Genomic DNA, 18044 nt, shown 5'->3' with positions numbered 1-18044 from the left:
ATAAATTATAAGCAAATTACTATGTGATCTGCTCCTAAAATTTGAAGGAAGATATGCTGAACAGGATACATGACAAGAACCTATGCATGGTGAACATATAAAAGTTCTCAGCTAGATCTGCATTATGTTGACTTCATATGAAAGCAGTTATGGAAGAAACATTCAAAGAATATGAAACATTAAAAGAAATCAAAATTTATCAACAAAACAATCTGTGATGTTCATCCAAGAAGCATTAGTTTAATGATCTAGCATGGTCAAAAATTACTTGTTCTTTCCTGGAAGAAATATGTATTGTTTTTGGAATACTCTTTAATAACTCAAAATAGTGTGATTTGAAAATATGAGTGTTAAATGTGATTCCCAATAGCAAGAACATTTATTACCAAGAATAGCATATTAGTTGTGACAGTGACAAAAGAGCACCACCATTTGGTGGTCTATAACTTACACATACAACAAAATAATCAAGATTTTAGGAATAATACTGCAAATAGGTATAATTTAATGGTCTGTGAAAAAATATGTAAAATGATAGCAAGGTTAATTTTGAAAACTGAAGAAGTGAATTAAGACCCTCATTTAGCATATCTAAATTACAATCTAGAGGTACAGACTGCCACCTGTTGAAATGCTGTTATTAGAAAGTTTAGGCTTAACAGGACTCAATTTTCATTGCTAAACCTTGACTTTTACTGCATTTCTTTCTTCTAACCTTTAGTGCTATATGTCTCTTGGATGGTGTCATTATAACTGTGAGTAAGATTCAGATTCCCTTTCTGCCCATTGATTTCCCAGGTCACTGTTAGCCTCTTCTCTGCACATCCCCTGTGATTTCAGCACTATTTCTTTTGCTGTGATTTGCCCCTTATGACTTTACAGTCAGACTCACGGTGTTGCCTCTAAACTATGAGATTAGACAGTACAGACTCAGCTATTGTCCTATTTCCATGGGACTGTATAGGCTCAGTGATGGTCAAGCAAGTCTGAGTTTTTCTGATCACTAGGCCATCATCATATGAGAAAAAAAAAAAAAAAAAAAAAAAAAAGTATAGTGGTATAGTTGGCAGTTGGTGAAGGTGAACCTTGTTGCCATTTTTGCTGAGCAACAGAGAATGGAAAATAAATAAATAAATAAATACACATGTAACATCTTCTATAAAAAGGACTTAAGAATAGTTCTGGACTTTGTAAACACCAAGATCTGAAAGAAACAGGACAGGCTGCAGGGAAATGATGGGTTGCATAGCATCAATGGAGATTAAAATTCACAATGTGCTCTGAACATGGTCATCATTTCAGATGCTAAATGAGGACTGCTGAGATGTGATTTGATTAACTTGCAGTGGGTGTTTATCCTTCAGAAGCAGTGAGGTAGGAGGATATCTGATGCTTCCAAGATGGATTACAATTACGTGCCCCAGCACAGCCTTTTCATCACTGCACCCCAGATTACTGCACGAAGGAGCAGTAGCCTGGCTTTGTGGGCTGTGAGTTTTGGGGAGACTGTGGTTCCTGCCCAGAAGTTGCATCTCAGCAGGCACACTGCTGGGCTGCATTCAGAAAATTTTTACAGACAGGGGGTTAAACCGTGTCCCTACTGGGATTCACCCTTGAAATCACTCATGGTGACTTGTGATCTCCAGTCTCACCCTCCCACCCTCGTTTTCCTTTTTTATCCTCCACGATCTGTTTTTGAAAGTGGGCTCTCACTTGGAGCAGCAGAACCTGCAGCGTGGGCTGTGCTGCACAGAATGATTAAGCAAGAAGTGCCCCTGGCCCATTCAGGCCAATATTTGTGGTTTGTTGTTGTTGTTTTTTAGTGAACAAGAACAAGCTTTTTCACCACTGCGAGATTCATTTTCTTGCACATCAAATACAGGGGTACAATCACCTGAACGCCACCTGCAATGTGTTTGTGTCATGGGGAGGTAAAACAGGAACGAGCAGGATCTGTCTGGTCTATGGAGCACCGATACCCTCTAGTGGTAAAACCGCAGGCATTTTTAGGCAGATTATTTAATTGAATGATAGAATCACAGAATGGTTTGGGTTGGAAGGGACCTTAAAGATCATCTAGCTCCAACCCCCCTGCCATGGGCAGGGATGCCACCCACTAGATCAGGTTCTCTACTGAATTATCTTCTGTATTCCTTTTGGACAAAAATCGGCACATCATCTTTATGTGACGGTACTGTTCTATTTCATGATACCGTAAATTCATGTGTTAAGTAGCTGATGATGTAATTTCCTTGGACTGTTTTCAGTGTTATTTGCCTTTCATTAAATCATTTAAGTGATACTTGTGAGCTGATGGGTGACTGAATTTCCACATGGTGTAAAGAAATGGCTGTAATGGAAAGCATCATGAAGCTCAAGCTCAAGCTTTCAAATGGAGAATCAGTGATGGTGCCGCTGTAATTTGGCAAATCACAGCTGATTTATAGCTGATTGAAGGAATCACATTTTCTAGGTTGAGTTCTCACCATTTTGCTCAGGGAGGTGTAGGGTATTTGGCTTGTGGGTCTTGATTAATTTCAAGATGAGGACAGCAAGTTATGGTGTGACAAAGCAAGTGTGACAGGAACATCGCAGAGGTCCTAAGTTAACTGCTTAAAGCCTTGATTATGGCATGTGTGTCACTGCAGGTTAATGGCAAAATACACATTTTGGACTGTTTCCTACCAAAAACATAATCCTTGCTCTAGAGCATGGCTGATGAGTGGGAGAAGGCAAAACTTGTCAAAGAAATCCAGAATCAGTTACCATGAGCAAATTCATTTAGGTTGGTTCTAACCTTGTTCAAAATGGCTGATCTGAAATTTTCCAGGTGATTATCCTGGCATAGGAAACTTCAGTCTGAACAAGGCTCAAGGCTAGGAAAGCAGCAGCAATGTAATCTTTCAGGGTTTGCTGTGAGGTGTTTCACTGTTGCCCGTTCCTTGCATGAAGGCACTAATTAATGGTGTTTAGAGGAAATGCCTCCCCAAAAGGCAGGGAGAGATACCTGGAGCTTGCCTCTCTCCATCTGTTCCATCTGCAGAAACTCTATAAATTGTCAGAATATGCTCTTTTAGCCCTAGGTTTCCCCATACACAAAGGAAACAAATCCCCAAGACAGTTTAGAGGACATACATCTTTGAGCTGAGCCTCCTTTCCATATGGCCATCATTCCCCCTGCCTCCAAGCCCCAGACTATGGACTCTGGACATTTCACCCAGTGAAAGAAAGCAGGGATTTATTCAGCAAGAAATGAAATAACACTTTAGGTATCAGATTGAAATTCAGAACAGGGATTACACACATTTAGTTCAAGTCTTAACAAGTTTTGTTGTTGTTGTTGTTGTTGTTTTGGTTTTGTTTTTCCACCCCCTGGATGATTTCAATGCTTAACGTCTATCATTTCTTTGATGATTCCTAGTCAAGGATCCAGAGCTTTTACGGAGACATCCTTCCAATTTATTCACTAAGCTCTGAAATATTTCCATGGCCACCTGCGCCTCTGTTCCTGTGGATCAGGTTTTGGAACATGTTCAAATGCCCATGATCTGGGTACATAAAGTACTAGAATATGAGCTTCCCCCACTCTGCTTCACAGCAACCACTTACAAGACTCCCTTGATTTTTCTTACTTCTTTATGTATAAAAGATTTTGAATAGCTTGAACCTGGGAATAGTTTTATAAAGCAGATCAACATGACTTTAGATTGGACTAGATTGGATTTACCAGCTGTGGGAGTTAAATTTTCTGACAGATCTCTGTGTTCTAGGGCCTCACAGACAATAGTGCAGGGGCAGTGATTTATCACGTACTGGGTTTACTGGAGAGCAGAACTTTGCCCTCTCTATTTTTTCTTTGTCAAGCCTTTTCATCTTTTCATCTACATAAAAATGAGTGCAAAAAGAGAAGGAAAAAGAAAAGCAATGTTATTTTCAAGGGAAGGTTTGTCCCAGTGCTGCATTTTATTGAAGCATTTACTGTTTCTCAGGTCTCAGCATGTGCCAAGTAGATTTATTTCTCTGTAACTGCAGTGCCATTTTATGAAGCACACAGCACATCAGCTTGGAATAGACCTCCTGAGTATTACATATCATATAATCCTGTCCTAAAATGCAATATCTATTTTCTTTGTGAAGAATGCAACAGAGTTAATTAATGTGTGTTTTGGTGGGCTATTCTGATTTAGGAACTTCTCATGATTTTGCCAGGACTTCCAAGTTCCCCTTGATCTTCATGAGAGCTCACCCCACTGCTCACCCGAGGTGAAGGAGATACCTCCTGAAGGCCTTTATCTAGGACTTTGTAGGCAATATCTCCCATGCAAATACAGAGCAATAGCAATGTCCCATTTTCTTCTTTTTTTTCACTCCAGGTTTCTGATTGTCTTGGGGTGTTTGATCTTAGCTGTCCTGACAACTTTCAAGGAATATGAAACTGTTTCAGGAGACTGGCTCCTCTTGTTGGTAAGTAGTCTGTGGCCAGTGCGTCACCCTGCTAATGTCCTTCAGTGCAAATCTGTTCCTTCAGCAGTGATGAAAATTTGCTCTGCATGCAGTAAAATGTCTTCTGTCAGTCCTGACACAGAGACTGTACCCTTATATACTGGAGAATATATAAGGGTACAGAGAATATGTAAGTGTGCAGTTTACACTGAACGAGTAAAAATGAAGAAAGGCAGGAGGAAAAACACAAGCCTGAAACTTTTAAATAATGAATTTTCAGCAGGTACCCAACAGTTCTCTCACTGAAGGACCAATAAGTTTCCCATTGACCAGGCCAGAACTGAGCATTTTTGAAAAAACATTTTTTGGGGATCTCTCAATAATTTTGATTTATTCTATAATATTCTGTAAATCACAGCATCTCTTTCAGAGGAGTTTGTCAGAATTGGACTTAAACTCGTGCCTGATAGTAGCATAACTGAAATTGTTGCCAGCAGTGTCTCTGTTTAGTATCCATGAAAGAGAGAAAATGGATTTGAAGAAAATTTATTCCTTGCTCTTGAGTTTCCAGTGTGCTTATTTTATAAATGTTAGAATTCACAGTCAACATCATTTTTATATTCCTCCCACTTGGCAAAAGGAGAAAAAAAGTAGGAAAAGCCCACTAAGTATAAAAATGACATATTAATCATTTTATAAAAATTACCCTAACAAATTTCCTCTGCTCCTGTGGCTATCATGAAATAGAGAGCAGTCTGCCTCACTTAGTCTGGTCTTGTAGAAAAGCATCCCTAGGGGAACTGCCCAGCAACAGTAGTTCTGGGATCTCAGTTTCCATTTCCCCTTGTACCCCAGAGACATGTAGGTGTGGATAAGAATTAAACACCAAGAGGCTTCAAAGGTGATTTCCACTTGCATGTTTCTTCTCAAAAAGTACCCGTATGAAAACACCTTCATCCCCTAGGGTATGTGAATCTCGCTCTTGGTCCCTGTTACCCTGCTCTGACCTAACTATTCACATTTGAGAAAGCCTGAAACAATTTTTCTTCTCCTCTGCCTGCTTTCACATGGCTTTCTGTGATTTTTCCGAAGCACCCAGCAACTGTGGGTATAAGTATTAGGGAAAATCCCCCTTTCTTCCTTGTCAGCTATTCAGAGGCCCCACAATGCCCTTGGGCCATCTCCACTGAGCACCTCAGAGAAGTTCTCTCATTCCCAGTTTCTCCTGACACTTAAAAGAGTTGAAAATATCCCCATCCCTTAAGCATCCCATAAGAAAATCCTATTTTTCTGTGCATGATAAACTTAAGGGGGTAATATATGCCTTAAATTTGTCTTATATATACCTTTATTATTGCCTCAAATATGACCATGTGAATATACTTGCTCCTGTCCCTATCTCTCTACCCATAGCTGCATGCTGGTGGGTAACTGGATATAGGTGTGCAGCGCACAGGGAGCTTTTCAGTCACATGTGTTCTTATTTCATACGGAATGGGAAGTTTTTTTGTTTGTTTGTTTGTTTTTTGTTTGTTTGTTTGGTTGGTTGGTTGGTTGGTTGGTTTTTGTTTTGAAGTAATGGCCCTTCTGTCAGGGCGGGGTATGCACGTCAACATTTACCCAACCGCAGAGGCACGTCCTTTACACAGATCGTTTATCAGGTTGTAAAGCTATGTCCCACTTTGGCTTGACCCTCATCAATCTACATTCTCTTTCCTACTTCCTTCCTTCCTCTCTCTCTCTCTCAACACTTGCACCTCCTCTTCTTGCTTCAGCTATCTCCATGTGTGCAGGGTTACTGCAAAGTTGTTGCGAGTATAACGATCTCATTTGTATCTTTAATACAGGAAACTTTCGCCATTTTCATCTTTGGAGCAGAGTTTGCCTTAAGAATCTGGGCTGCTGGGTGTTGCTGTCGCTACAAAGGATGGAGGGGGAGACTCAAATTTGCCAGAAAGCCTCTGTGCATGCTGGGTAGGCATACACCCTCTACTACTGTTTTCCTCATTATGTCCTTTTACTTCTGAGCCAGGTTGGGAGGGTGTACAAGAACTGGTGAATGGCAATTAAAAAAAAAGCACTGAAATCACCCCAGCCCTTTGTGCTAGGAGCTGTGTCTGGCATGGAGTGCTTGTTTGAAGTACCTGGCAATAGCAATTCATTCAAGAGACTCTTGGGTGGCAGGCCAATGTGAGCAAATGGATACGTCTACCCTTCAAATGTATATTGGACTGTGCACTTAGTCACATGGTCTAAACTTTTGGGTAGACCTGTGTGGTGCCAGGAGTCGGACTTGATGATCCTTATGGGTCCCTTCCAACTCGGGATACTCTATGATTCTATGATTCTATGTTCCTTGTCCTGAGCCCAACAACTTTTTTCTTTAGTTCCAAAATATACAATATCTGCCTTCAGTTTCAAAGCCCGTCAGATCCCAACCCTGTGCCATCTTCCCCAGCCCCCTTTCATACTCACTTTTTGTGTTTTACCTTCGTAATATTGGTCTACATTTGCGAAAAGGTTTCTTTGTGATTTCTCCCATGTTATCCTTCAAGCTTGGAAGGCATCACATACAGCTATCCATAAAACTACTCATTATTCACCTTTTAATCTTCTAAAACTCGCCATTGTGTCCACAAACCAACTAGCCAACATACAGGATCTCACCCTGCTCTGAGCACCTGTCATGCACACCCACATTCATTCGTTTTTTCCAGGACTCCCTTATTTTTACTTTTTTTTAATGCTATTCGGGCCAACTAACTTATTGGTCGTTATTTGTGCATCACATAGCACTCTCAGGACCTGTGGTGCTGCAGTTATACAAATATGTACCATCCTCTTACCCTTTCCCTTTTGTTCATCTTGTAGGTCTAGATGCTAGAGAAAATTGGAACAAATTTTCTTCGTGCATCTGTGATAGCTTGAAATGGATGGTGCATAAAAATGGCACCTTTGTATAAATACTTGTATTTCTAAGAGCATTGTGAGAGCAGTAGAGCTTGTGTGAGCAAGTGGGATTGACATTACCTCGTGCCTTCTCAACAAAAGTGCCATCTCACTCTGAGAATGAATCTGCGTTGAGATCTGAGTAAAGAACAGAAAAGACCCCACTGGATTTATTAATGTCATCTCTTCATTTGTTATTGGCACAAGTTTGTTTTGAGAGTAATTGAAAGTGAATAAATCTGAAATCCATCTGGTGCCACTTTTTTGGCTGGAAATAAAATATGAAGACAATTTAAAGAACGAGTGCCCAGAGAACGTTTGAAGTCTTTTGATACCACTTTTTACTTGTACATGTATAAGATCAAAAAGTGGGAGGAAACAAGAGGAAAAAAAAAAAAACAGCAACAACAACCACCAAAAAGAAACAACGTGATTTGCATTTCAGACCTCTTCAGTTGATCAGTGAATTGGCACTGAGTGCTTACAAAGATTTTAATGGGAAAACTCAGCCAAGAGAATACTAGATGCACCATCAAAAACTGAATTTCTTATCTGCTGACCTATAAGTCTGTGTTCACTATGGCCTTCCAGGGAGGACATAAGATTTTTTTTTTTTTTGGCCAACATTATAATACGGTTTTTGTGCATCCCTAAGCTAGCTCAGCCAGTGTCTCAAGTTCAGTTCATTGATCTGTAAATAGATTACAAGGCTCTCTGGTGGGTTCTGTTCATGACTCTGACTGTGCTGCAGGTGCCGATATCTGTTTAATTGGCATGAGGAGGCATTTTGAGGCAGCTTTAAGATTCACCTAGCGAAATTTGCAGCACAACCAGATGGGATTAAGAAGTGGGTGATGGGGCCACTTTTATTGGCAGGCTTTGTTGTTCTTTTCACCTTGCAGATATCTTTGTGCTGATTGCTTCAGTGCCAGTGGTTGCTGTTGGGAACCAGGGCAATGTTCTGGCCACATCTCTCAGAAGCCTCCGCTTCCTTCAGATCCTAAGGATGCTCCGAATGGACAGGCGGGGTGGCACATGGAAGCTTTTGGGATCGGCCATTTGTGCACATAGCAAAGTAAGTGAGGAGTTTGAAGGACTCACCTGCATCTTGGGAGAGAGATGTTGAAGTGGAAGAGAGGGGAAGCACAGGTGCAGCAATGCCTTAGGATTATTTCTAGCACAAGCTTTTGTTTCACCTTTTCAGCTTTATTCCCTCTTCCATTCTATGAACCATTTCTGTCTTCCTCTACTCAATAGTGGTATTGGGAAGTGACAAGACTGAGTGTTCATTCCCATGCTCATTACAACAGGAATTTTGTCATGACACAGAATAAGAGGATGGACATCCTTTTAATGGCAAAGTATGTTGAAATCTTTGGCAGAAACGCCTCTGTAGTTGCAACGTATTTTCAGTGGCTTCACAGGCTTGCCTGATCAACAGATGGAGCAGGACTCCAGAAGGTTGGAAAGAGGCTGGCTAGCAGAAATGTGGTTTCAGAAGGAGCTACTGGTATAATTTCTCTGTGGAAACATGGGTCAGACAATACAAAGATGCACACAGTGTGAATCCAGACAGACAGGATTTCTAAAATCATCTTTCCTCAGCCTAACTTGATGCTATAGTCAGACATTCTGTCTCACACCCGACAGATACATTGTGCTCTTGCATTTTCACCAAACACTATTGCAAGTTAAAAACTATCTGCATAAAAAACCTGTAGATGAGATTTCTCATCTGCACTGGGTGTAGAAAAACTGCATATAGTCTGTGCTACATACTGTTTTTTCTTATCCATGAATGACATTCCTGACATTTTTTTTTTTTAATTAAAATGCCAGCTGGCACAGCATAATTAGGCTTTGCATTTTTGTAGTGGCTGATAGGGATACCCTGCTTCATTTCAAACCAACTTCTGTTTCTTCCCTGTACAAACTTGCTACAAGGCAGGTGGCACATAAACACTTATGTCAAAAATGTTTCTCAGGAAACTGAGATCATAGAAGAAATATATGTGCCAAAGACATTGTCTAGAAATGTTTAAGGCTTCACAGTGTGGGATTTTTTTCCAATTGTTCCTTATTTATTCCCCATCACTACCCTTTGGACCTCAGGTGAATAAGAGAGATAAGAAAAGGTTGAGAGAAATTTGCTTCACTGGAAGACAGTAAAACAATTTTGATAACAAGGATAGCCAACAAATTACATTCTGTGGTTGCACACCAGAAATCAGCAAAGAAGTTGACTTATCTCAAGACTCAATTATGAAATTCTCAGCTACAACAGTTTCTTTGGTAAGAGCCATTCTCAGAAGATGAAAGAAAGTGGAATATTGATTTTTAGCTGCTTGTGAACACCTTCTGCTCTGTTTCAGACATTTCTGGGATTGTAACTTGGTTCACTGAGTCTCCCACCTCAATGAGATTAGCCACACACTCCACTGTAGTCAGTTCCTCCAAAACAAGGTCAGGTTTTGTTTTAACACCAACATTTTTAAAGGTGTGTTCTTATTGCATCATTCCAGGCTGAAAACATACCTTGAAATCTGCTTTAATATGCCTAAAGAGAAGGAACTGCATTCTGCAGCCTTGGTACTCTGGAGGTGGAAATTGGGCAGAACTGTTGATTGGCCAGACAAGACAAATCCAGCCTGGGGGCAGTAGGAATGGGGATGACTGTTAAAAGCAAAGAAGACTCAAGGTCAGGGACAGAGCCCTGCGGAACCCTGTGCCATAGTGCAGCTAAACTTTTAACCCAGCTTTACACTGAACTGCAACTTTGCCAGCAAGTGCTGAGCCAGGATGATCATGGACTGTGACCAAGCCAGCAGTGACAGCTCTGCTGCTATCTCCAGTGCTTCTCTCCTCTTCTGACGTTTACTCTGCCAGTGTGGGTACTGAGTCTGTTTTCAACCCCTCCATTGTCCATCTGTTTCATTTGCAGGAACTCATCACTGCTTGGTACATCGGGTTCCTGACGCTCATCCTATCCTCGTTTCTTGTTTATCTGGTTGAAAAAGATGTGCCTGAAAAGGATGCTAATGGCGTGGAGATGAAGGAAGAGTTTGAAACCTATGCAGATGCATTGTGGTGGGGGCTGGTAAGTGACTCCAAAAATATCTTATGATCTTAAAAACTTTGTATATAATAAGAGATGATGTTAGGGGCCACAGTATAAGTGCTGCTGAATTTGGGTGAATGTTATTGGTATAACATTACCAATAGTAAGGATACCCCTAAAGCCAATTGTCAGAATTGATATCCCTGTTGATATTCAGTCAGACAAAGGCTCTTAGGTGCTTAAAGCCTCTTCAGAAATCAACCTGTGTTCCTGGCTTCTGGGAAGTCTCTCAGAGGAGGAGGGTTTCTATAACTGCACAGGCGGAGCCTATCCCTATGGGAGACCTAGTTCTCACAACAGCTGTATCCTGCTTGTGAGAGCTACATCCCTCAGCAAATGGCTAAAGCAGAGCTGGCCAAAGGATTGTTTTGTAGGTCTAGCAAACCACGGCATAGGTTTGGCCACTGTAGATAGATATTTGTGAAAGTTAGGTCTATAAAGAGACAGCAAGACCCTTCCACAGAGGGTTTCTCTGGATTCAAGTGTGAAAAGGTAGAAAGATGTCTCTGTAAAGGATAATCAACACTTTGTTTATGTCTTATATGCATTTCTCAAGAATATGTCAGGGATTTCCATGGGTGGTAGGATACTGAGCAAGAGGGACCGTTAATGCATCTGTTCTTGTTGCTTCTCATGAAGAGTGGAGTACTGGTTTGCACCACTGCTCATTTGATGTGCAGGAAAGGAATAAGTTCTCACAAAATCATCTTTGCTTTGTAGGGACTGGGGCTTCAAGAAGAGGTAGCTCTGACTTGTTGTTAAAGCTCTGCAAAACGTTAATAGAAAAGTCCTATTCCTAACTGTGCATTGACAGTGGGCTCACTCTTTGTGCCACATCAATTCCCTTTCAGCAAATGTATCCTAGAGAGGCAGCTGATTTAAAACTAAATCCATTCTCCCAGGTGCAGTGCCTCTGGACTAGGATACCATGAAAAAAATTGGCTGGTCCATCATAAAGATCCCGTTTTAAGAAGTTGTGTGTGAGCACCCATAGAGCTAAGTGAGTTACACAGGTTTGATGGTGATGTTTAAAGACACGTTGTTGGCTTTGTTTTTCTTATGGGAAGGCCTGGTCATTTTGCCCACAGATCACCCTTGCTACGATTGGGTATGGTGACAAGACCCCCAAGACATGGGAGGGCCGGCTGATTGCAGCTACGTTCTCTCTCATTGGAGTGTCTTTCTTTGCTCTTCCTGCAGTAAGTACCTTCCTCCTACCCTCTTAGCCACAGCCCAGAGCTGTGTGCTTGCAAAAAGAAGGTGAAGTGATCAAAACTGCGAGTGAAATAAAAATTCCTTTTAAAGGAGGATTCAGACACTTGAGCTGGTCTATGTTAGTAAATAACTTTGATTCATGCTTTGCTTCCTGGAGGCAAGTAGCACACTGCTATCAAACTACCTTCTTCCCAGCTTTGTATACAGACTATTGGGAATAATATGTCACCCTGATACTCCCTGAATGTGTGGGCATTCTCTGAGACAGCGCCAGCTGCCACAGGACAAAATTAATCCAGCAAGTGAACAGTCCGGGCGATCACAGGATAGTTCATGAGCCTGTATCCTGGCCCAGGTTAGTTTACTGGTATTGACATAGCCACAGAAGACAAATTTTTAAAGGATTTGAGGCCCATTGATTTAATAATTAGTGTTGGGACCATATTACGTAGCTCTAAATATTTACAAGCTACAGATCTACATCTGAGTAGATCTCTAGATTCCAGAGCAGTGATCATCCTTTAACCCATGCATCTCTGCAGAACAATTCATCTCACATGTTCCCCTTCCTTCCTCCCTACACTTTTCCTGAGTAAGAAATGCCTAAAATCTTGCATCACTCTATGCTTTCAGGGCATTCTGGGATCAGGGCTGGCACTGAAGGTCCAGGAGCAACATCGTCAAAAACATTTTGAGAAAAGAAGAAAGCCAGCAGCTGAACTCATTCAGGTTTGCAGCCACTTCTCTCATTGAAAAGATGTTGCTTGTGAAGACTGCTGCATCATGTAACAAGGACTACCCCTTCCCCCCACCCAAATTCTCATTTCCCATTGCTGGAGTCAAGAAGTATTTGTAAAGGAGTTGTTTTTTTTTTTTTTTTTGCATTGAGTTAGACAATCCAGTGGTCCTTGCAGTTTTTGAGGAATCTTTCAGCTGCCAGAATATCTTTTAGAAGAAAGGTGTCTTTAGAAGAAAGGCACTCATCAGCTAGCTTCTGGAAACCAACCAACTTCTGTGTCAATGCCACAAAATCACAGAAAACAAGATGTTAAAAACAAATTCTTTGCAAAATCCAGGTTTTGCCAGTTCCTTTGAGAGAGTGTTTTATGTGCAAACAAAGTTATGCTGTTATTGATGTGAAAACATCAATGGAAGTAACACAATAGACAGTGACTGGTTCAATCAAGGCAAATTACATAAATAGCATGTGTGATTTGTAAAAGCTGAAACATTCTGTTGGATCTTCCATTACATTATTGGAAGAACAGAGGAATCAATGGGAAGAGTCTTCTTAGCTCACTCGGACTTTTGTTCTGGCCTTTGCTATGAGTTCAGAAATTCAAGCATAAAATGATTCATCTGGGGGCTGATGAATTTGACAAGAGTTGCTCAGTGTAGGTGTGGAGCACACCCTGAGGGCAGTGAAGCAAATGGTAGCATTTTCATAGAAGGACAGAGAAACTTCTTGTGATATCAGAGCAAAGTGATGGTGCTCAGGACTGCTTAGGATCAAACCAGTCCTCAAGAGAAAAAGGTCAAATGGCATATTACAGTTTTCATTAAAAATGTTGCTTAGAAAACAGACGGGACTGCAAAAATGAGTAGTGAATGGAATTCACCTTTTAAATTAAAGTATATCCACTTAGCAGGTAGCTAATTTAGTCACATTATTTGTAGTTTTGTGCTTAGAGAATTTTGGATGAAGCTAAATGCTGAAACAGAAAGTTGCTCAACAAAATTTCCTTTAATAGTGCATTAGATAGTAGATTAGCTTAAGCATTTCTGGAAGTACTGGACACATATAACAGTGCTTAGGGTTACGAGAGAAGAGAGAAGTCAGTTTAGTCAGGTATGCTGTGTTGTTTGTGTTGGTGGTTCTCCCTCATGTCCTTTCTCCTTTAGTAGCCTTCCCAGATCATAAACCAGTGTTAATAATTTTGCCATATAGTGACACTCATTTGGTATGGCTGATTAGTAATTAATTTCCAGATAGTAACTCAGGTGAATCATTACATTCTTTGAAACAATATGGCTGTTTTCAGTCTAAGGAATTGCTTTACCTAATACTAATTATTGTCTCTCCCTTGCTGTCTCCAGGCTGCCTGGAGATACTATGCTACTAACCCCAACAGGATTGATCTAGTTGCTACCTGGAGGTTTTATGAATCAATTGTATCATTTCCATTTTTTAGGTAAGTGCATTGTCCACCTCTCCATCACCATTTTCTGTGAAGTATTAGTCAGGACAGAAAACATGGAATTTTTGTATATAATGAGGCTTTTGTACCTATCAGAGAGTTGCCAGTTAATGTATTCCTGTCTGAGAGCGAAAAACACGCTTTTGGTTTCTGGATCCATTTCTTCTCCATTCCCTTAGTGGGATGTAGCAGGAGCACATGGATATCTCCCTTGGTGTCTCTCATGTTGAGGCTAAACAAAGGAGATGTTTGCCTCACAGTCAGCTTTCTTTTCAAAGACATTGGAGTTTATTGACCTGGAAATCTCAATTTCTTCCTCCATAATTTTGATCCCGAGAAAGTTTGACTCCTGAGTTTCACAGGCACCTGTACTCACACCCTCTAGGATGCAGTTCTGTATTTTAAGATATAGGCTATAGTGAAAATTCTTTATTTCCCTTCTCCAATTCAACCAGACTGAGAATTTTGTTGCCACAGAGGTGGCCATGGCACAAGAAAACAATCAATGCTTATTAAATCCTTGCCTTTTGGCAATACCAATTACTTATGGGTATAGTTCAGTAAAGGACAGCCAAAGAATTTCTAAAACTGTCTCCCAATGAAGCCGTTCATTGAAAATACACAAGAAAACTTTTCTGGAGAGTTGAGAGGTATTTTTTTTGTTTGTTTGTTTGTTTTTAAATCCTAATTTTAATCATCACTCCAGAGTTCAGTGAAAGCATCGCATGCATAAAACATTCATACTTAATCTATGCTCATATATTAATGGATGGATCTGTCTGATCCTCACTTTTCTTGTCAGTCAGACAGGCCCCTTCCTCACTTTGATGTATTAACAGTTAAAAATGGCCCTATGAAAGCCAAAACTTTTAGCTATAGACTTATCAGCTGCTAATGATGGGCATTAATTAACTAAGGATATGTTTTAAACTTTCATTCTGGGCTTGCTGTTATGCCTCATTCTTAAAAAAAAATGTGCTCTTAAACCACGGCTCAGGTGAGAGGTCTGAGCACAGGTGAGCTGTACTCACTAGGCTAATACTGCAGCACCAGCTGTTGCTCAAAACTGACTTGAAGAAACTTTTTAGGCTTCTGCCTTCACAAAGGGAAAATCACAAATATTACCCCTGTCTTTGTTTTATCTACAACATGTTTCTTTAGGACTAATCTCACATTGGTCAAAAAGGAAATCTCTAAGAAAAAACAAGTGTTTAATTAAGGCTCAGTACATTTCTTTTTGTTATCCCTCCTCACTCTGTATCTATTCCCACATTATCTACTATAGACTGATTTGTAGAGGGTTTCTTGACCTCAGGTTTTGCTCAGAGAGTAATTTTCAGGTTCACCTGGAGTCTAGACTCATTACTGTGATTTCAGGCTTGTTCATTGTATGTAGGTTCTTCTGTGATTCAAATGCAACCTGAAATTTAATAGGTGTTTTGGAAATAAGGTCCTGGGAGAGAGGGCAAGGGAGCTGACTTCTCATGAAAGACTGAATTGCCATTCTAAGGAACAGAGATTAGTTTCAAGAAGCTATTTCACTTTCTTTGCTTTATGGGTAGTTGAAAATGTAGTGTCAAGGCTTTTATTTCTGCTGTCAGTAGTGGTCACAGAACAGAAAAAGTATAAACAATTAGCAATATATTAACAATTTCCATTAAAAATATCTGCTGAATTTATTATGTAATACTTCTCTCCTTGCTTTCTTATCATGCTTCCGCTCTTGTATAAAAGGAAAGAGCAATTGGATGGTACTGCCAGGTATGTAGCTGTCGTTATTATAGCCTTGTTTTAATACAGTTATTGGGGAATGTTAAATGGTTCTTCGTGGATTTATGAGCTGTTAACCAAAACATGCTACTAACACCACAGATAGTCATTAAAAATGATTAACCAATCCATTTCCTAATTGCTTGCTTTTTTTTTTCCAATTTAACAGCACAGCTAAAATGCTGATTGTACAAATGCAAAATGTTGCTTGCTGATTGTCTGTAAACAGCTTTATTGTTCATTATGATTAATCATGGTCTATATAGATTTCTCCTGGTCCATGCTATAGAGCCAGGGTTTAGCATCCAGGTTGTTCTGGTGCGAATTTAAAGTTCTGCTTCATGTGTGCTTCTGTACAAAGCAATGTTGTGGTGTAAGGGATCAGCTCTGTGTTGTTTCTCCACGTTCACAGATTTCTTGATGATAAATGGTACGATGGAAGGCTAAGATGGATCAGCAGGATAGTCAAGCTCTCTGGCAGTACTAAAAAGGATACATTGAGATTGAGGGCTTGGTCCCACCTCTGCTGAAATAGATGGGGAAGTTCCCAGTAACTCTGGGGAATTTATGAGCAAAGAGAATGAAAGAATCACCAGTCCTAATACTGGTTGGTCACTGAACACTACTACAGAGCAGTCACCATCAGTGAATCTGCAAGGTCTCAAACGTATTTGGAGATGATTTGCTCATGGTTATGCTCCAGCTAAGTTACAGATTCAAAAGCACATAAAATATTTTTAACCTTTTAGGTCAAGATCCTGAGATCCTGAAGCACTTAAATGCTAAACTGCTAACAATGGATCACCCACAATGAAAGTCAATGGATATTAAGGGATATATAGTTCCACAAAGTGTCATGATGACACTATTTCCATTTCCATCCCCATTTAAAACACAGAGAAAAACAACAAGAATTGTAGTAGAATTTGTAAACTGCCAGAGAAGAGGCTTGGGTTTCAGTCCCAGACCTGATAAAAAGTTGTATATATATATATTATATATATATATATGTATATGTATATTTATATACAACTTTTTATCAGGTCTGGGACTGATATATATATATTAAAAAAAAATTATTTAAACATTTTATGTAACACAGCATAGCTTCAACAAAGGAAGCTGAAAATAACAGATTCACATTTGGTGTTCTCCTATGAATGATGGGTGTTCAAATCTCCTTTAACAGAGCAGAGAAACCCATGTTTCCTTACAATTCAAGAAGTGCTGTAGTAATTAATTATTGGGAAAAGGGTGGCTTCCCAATAATCCTGCCACCATCATCATGGGCTAACCTTCTCCTCTTCAAAGACTACCTGGATGGAGCTTAGTTTCTGGATCCTCATGAATCTGAAGTATTACATATCCACGACAGAGCCCAGGCTAAGCAGACTTGAGCAAACTCAGCTTCATTAATGTATAAATCTGGAGATTTTAGGCATATCCAGTGTTGGCCTTTAATATCTAGGAGAGGTCTTAGGAGGTGAAATCCTTTTAAGTATGTAACTCCATACTTTGAGCCAACCCATGTTCTGATTAAGATGCAAGAGCAGATTAAAATTGTGTAACTAAATGATTATTGAAGTTTGCCGTCTATCACAGCCCTCCTAGAGAAGTTACTGCACCTGCAGTGACAGAACAGTTCATGAAGTAGCCTCTGAGTTGCTCTAACTTTCAGGTTAGTGGAAGCCATTTAACATTGATGCAGTGGATTAAAACATGAAAATTATGACTCTCAACACAGAATCTTTAAAACTGTAATCCCAGGGCCCCTCATTCTAGCACTTTATACGTTGCTTTTATGTTGTTATATAAGTAATGACCTTCAGCAAAATCATCATTAATCCTGCACTGGAGCCTTAGCAAGACTTTTTTATGGAAATAAGCATTCACTAAAAGGGATTGAAAGCCCTCCAGGTAAACTGGGAAATGATGGTGCTTGTGGGAGCATCCACTGACTTCAGTAGACATAGGACTGAGCCCTAAAATCTGGTTATTTTGACAGTCCCACCTCCCATCTCTCATAAACTTCTTATTTACAGACCATGTAATTCAAAAAATAAAAAATAAAATAAAAGTCTTCTTCGTACAGTGATTTAGTGTGAAAAGTATTACTTGTATTCCGCTGCAGTTTGTGTTGGAGGCTATACTGAAATAAAAGGTCAATAAGGAAATGTAGTCCTACTGGAGAGAGCAGCCCATCAGTGCACTCTGTCTCCAAGGTCTTGCATCAGTGGAGTACTCAATGGGCAAGCTGTAGTAATAAAGTTCATTGTCTGAACAGTGGTTTATAAAGGAGAAAGAAGAATTGGTCCAAATCTTTCCCAGAAGAGTTAAAACATAACTAGTTA

General features: G+C 40.0%; 1 protein-coding gene across 2 annotated transcripts in view; it reads left to right on the top strand.

The window, feature by feature from the left end:
• KCNQ3 (potassium voltage-gated channel subfamily Q member 3) overlaps positions 1–18044 on the top strand; it is a 195788-nt gene that overhangs the window by 156302 nt on the left and 21442 nt on the right. For both annotated transcript variants that reach the window (XM_040547237.1, XM_040547236.1), the window contains exons 2-9: positions 4374–4464; positions 6291–6417; positions 8295–8467; positions 10334–10489; positions 11599–11709; positions 12359–12454; positions 13823–13917; positions 15658–15684. In XM_040547237.1, coding sequence (XP_040403171.1) covers positions 4374–4464; positions 6291–6417; positions 8295–8467; positions 10334–10489; positions 11599–11709; positions 12359–12454; positions 13823–13917; positions 15658–15684 — 876 coding nt within the window. The remainder of the gene's footprint in view (positions 1–4373; positions 4465–6290; positions 6418–8294; positions 8468–10333; positions 10490–11598; positions 11710–12358; positions 12455–13822; positions 13918–15657; positions 15685–18044) is intronic.

Source organism: Cygnus olor, chromosome 2 (assembly GCF_009769625.2).
Source record: "Cygnus olor isolate bCygOlo1 chromosome 2, bCygOlo1.pri.v2, whole genome shotgun sequence".
Classification (NCBI taxonomy): Eukaryota; Metazoa; Chordata; class Aves; order Anseriformes; family Anatidae; genus Cygnus; species Cygnus olor.
Note: the sequence above shows the minus strand (reverse complement) of the source record. Positions and strands in the feature narration are given on the sequence as shown.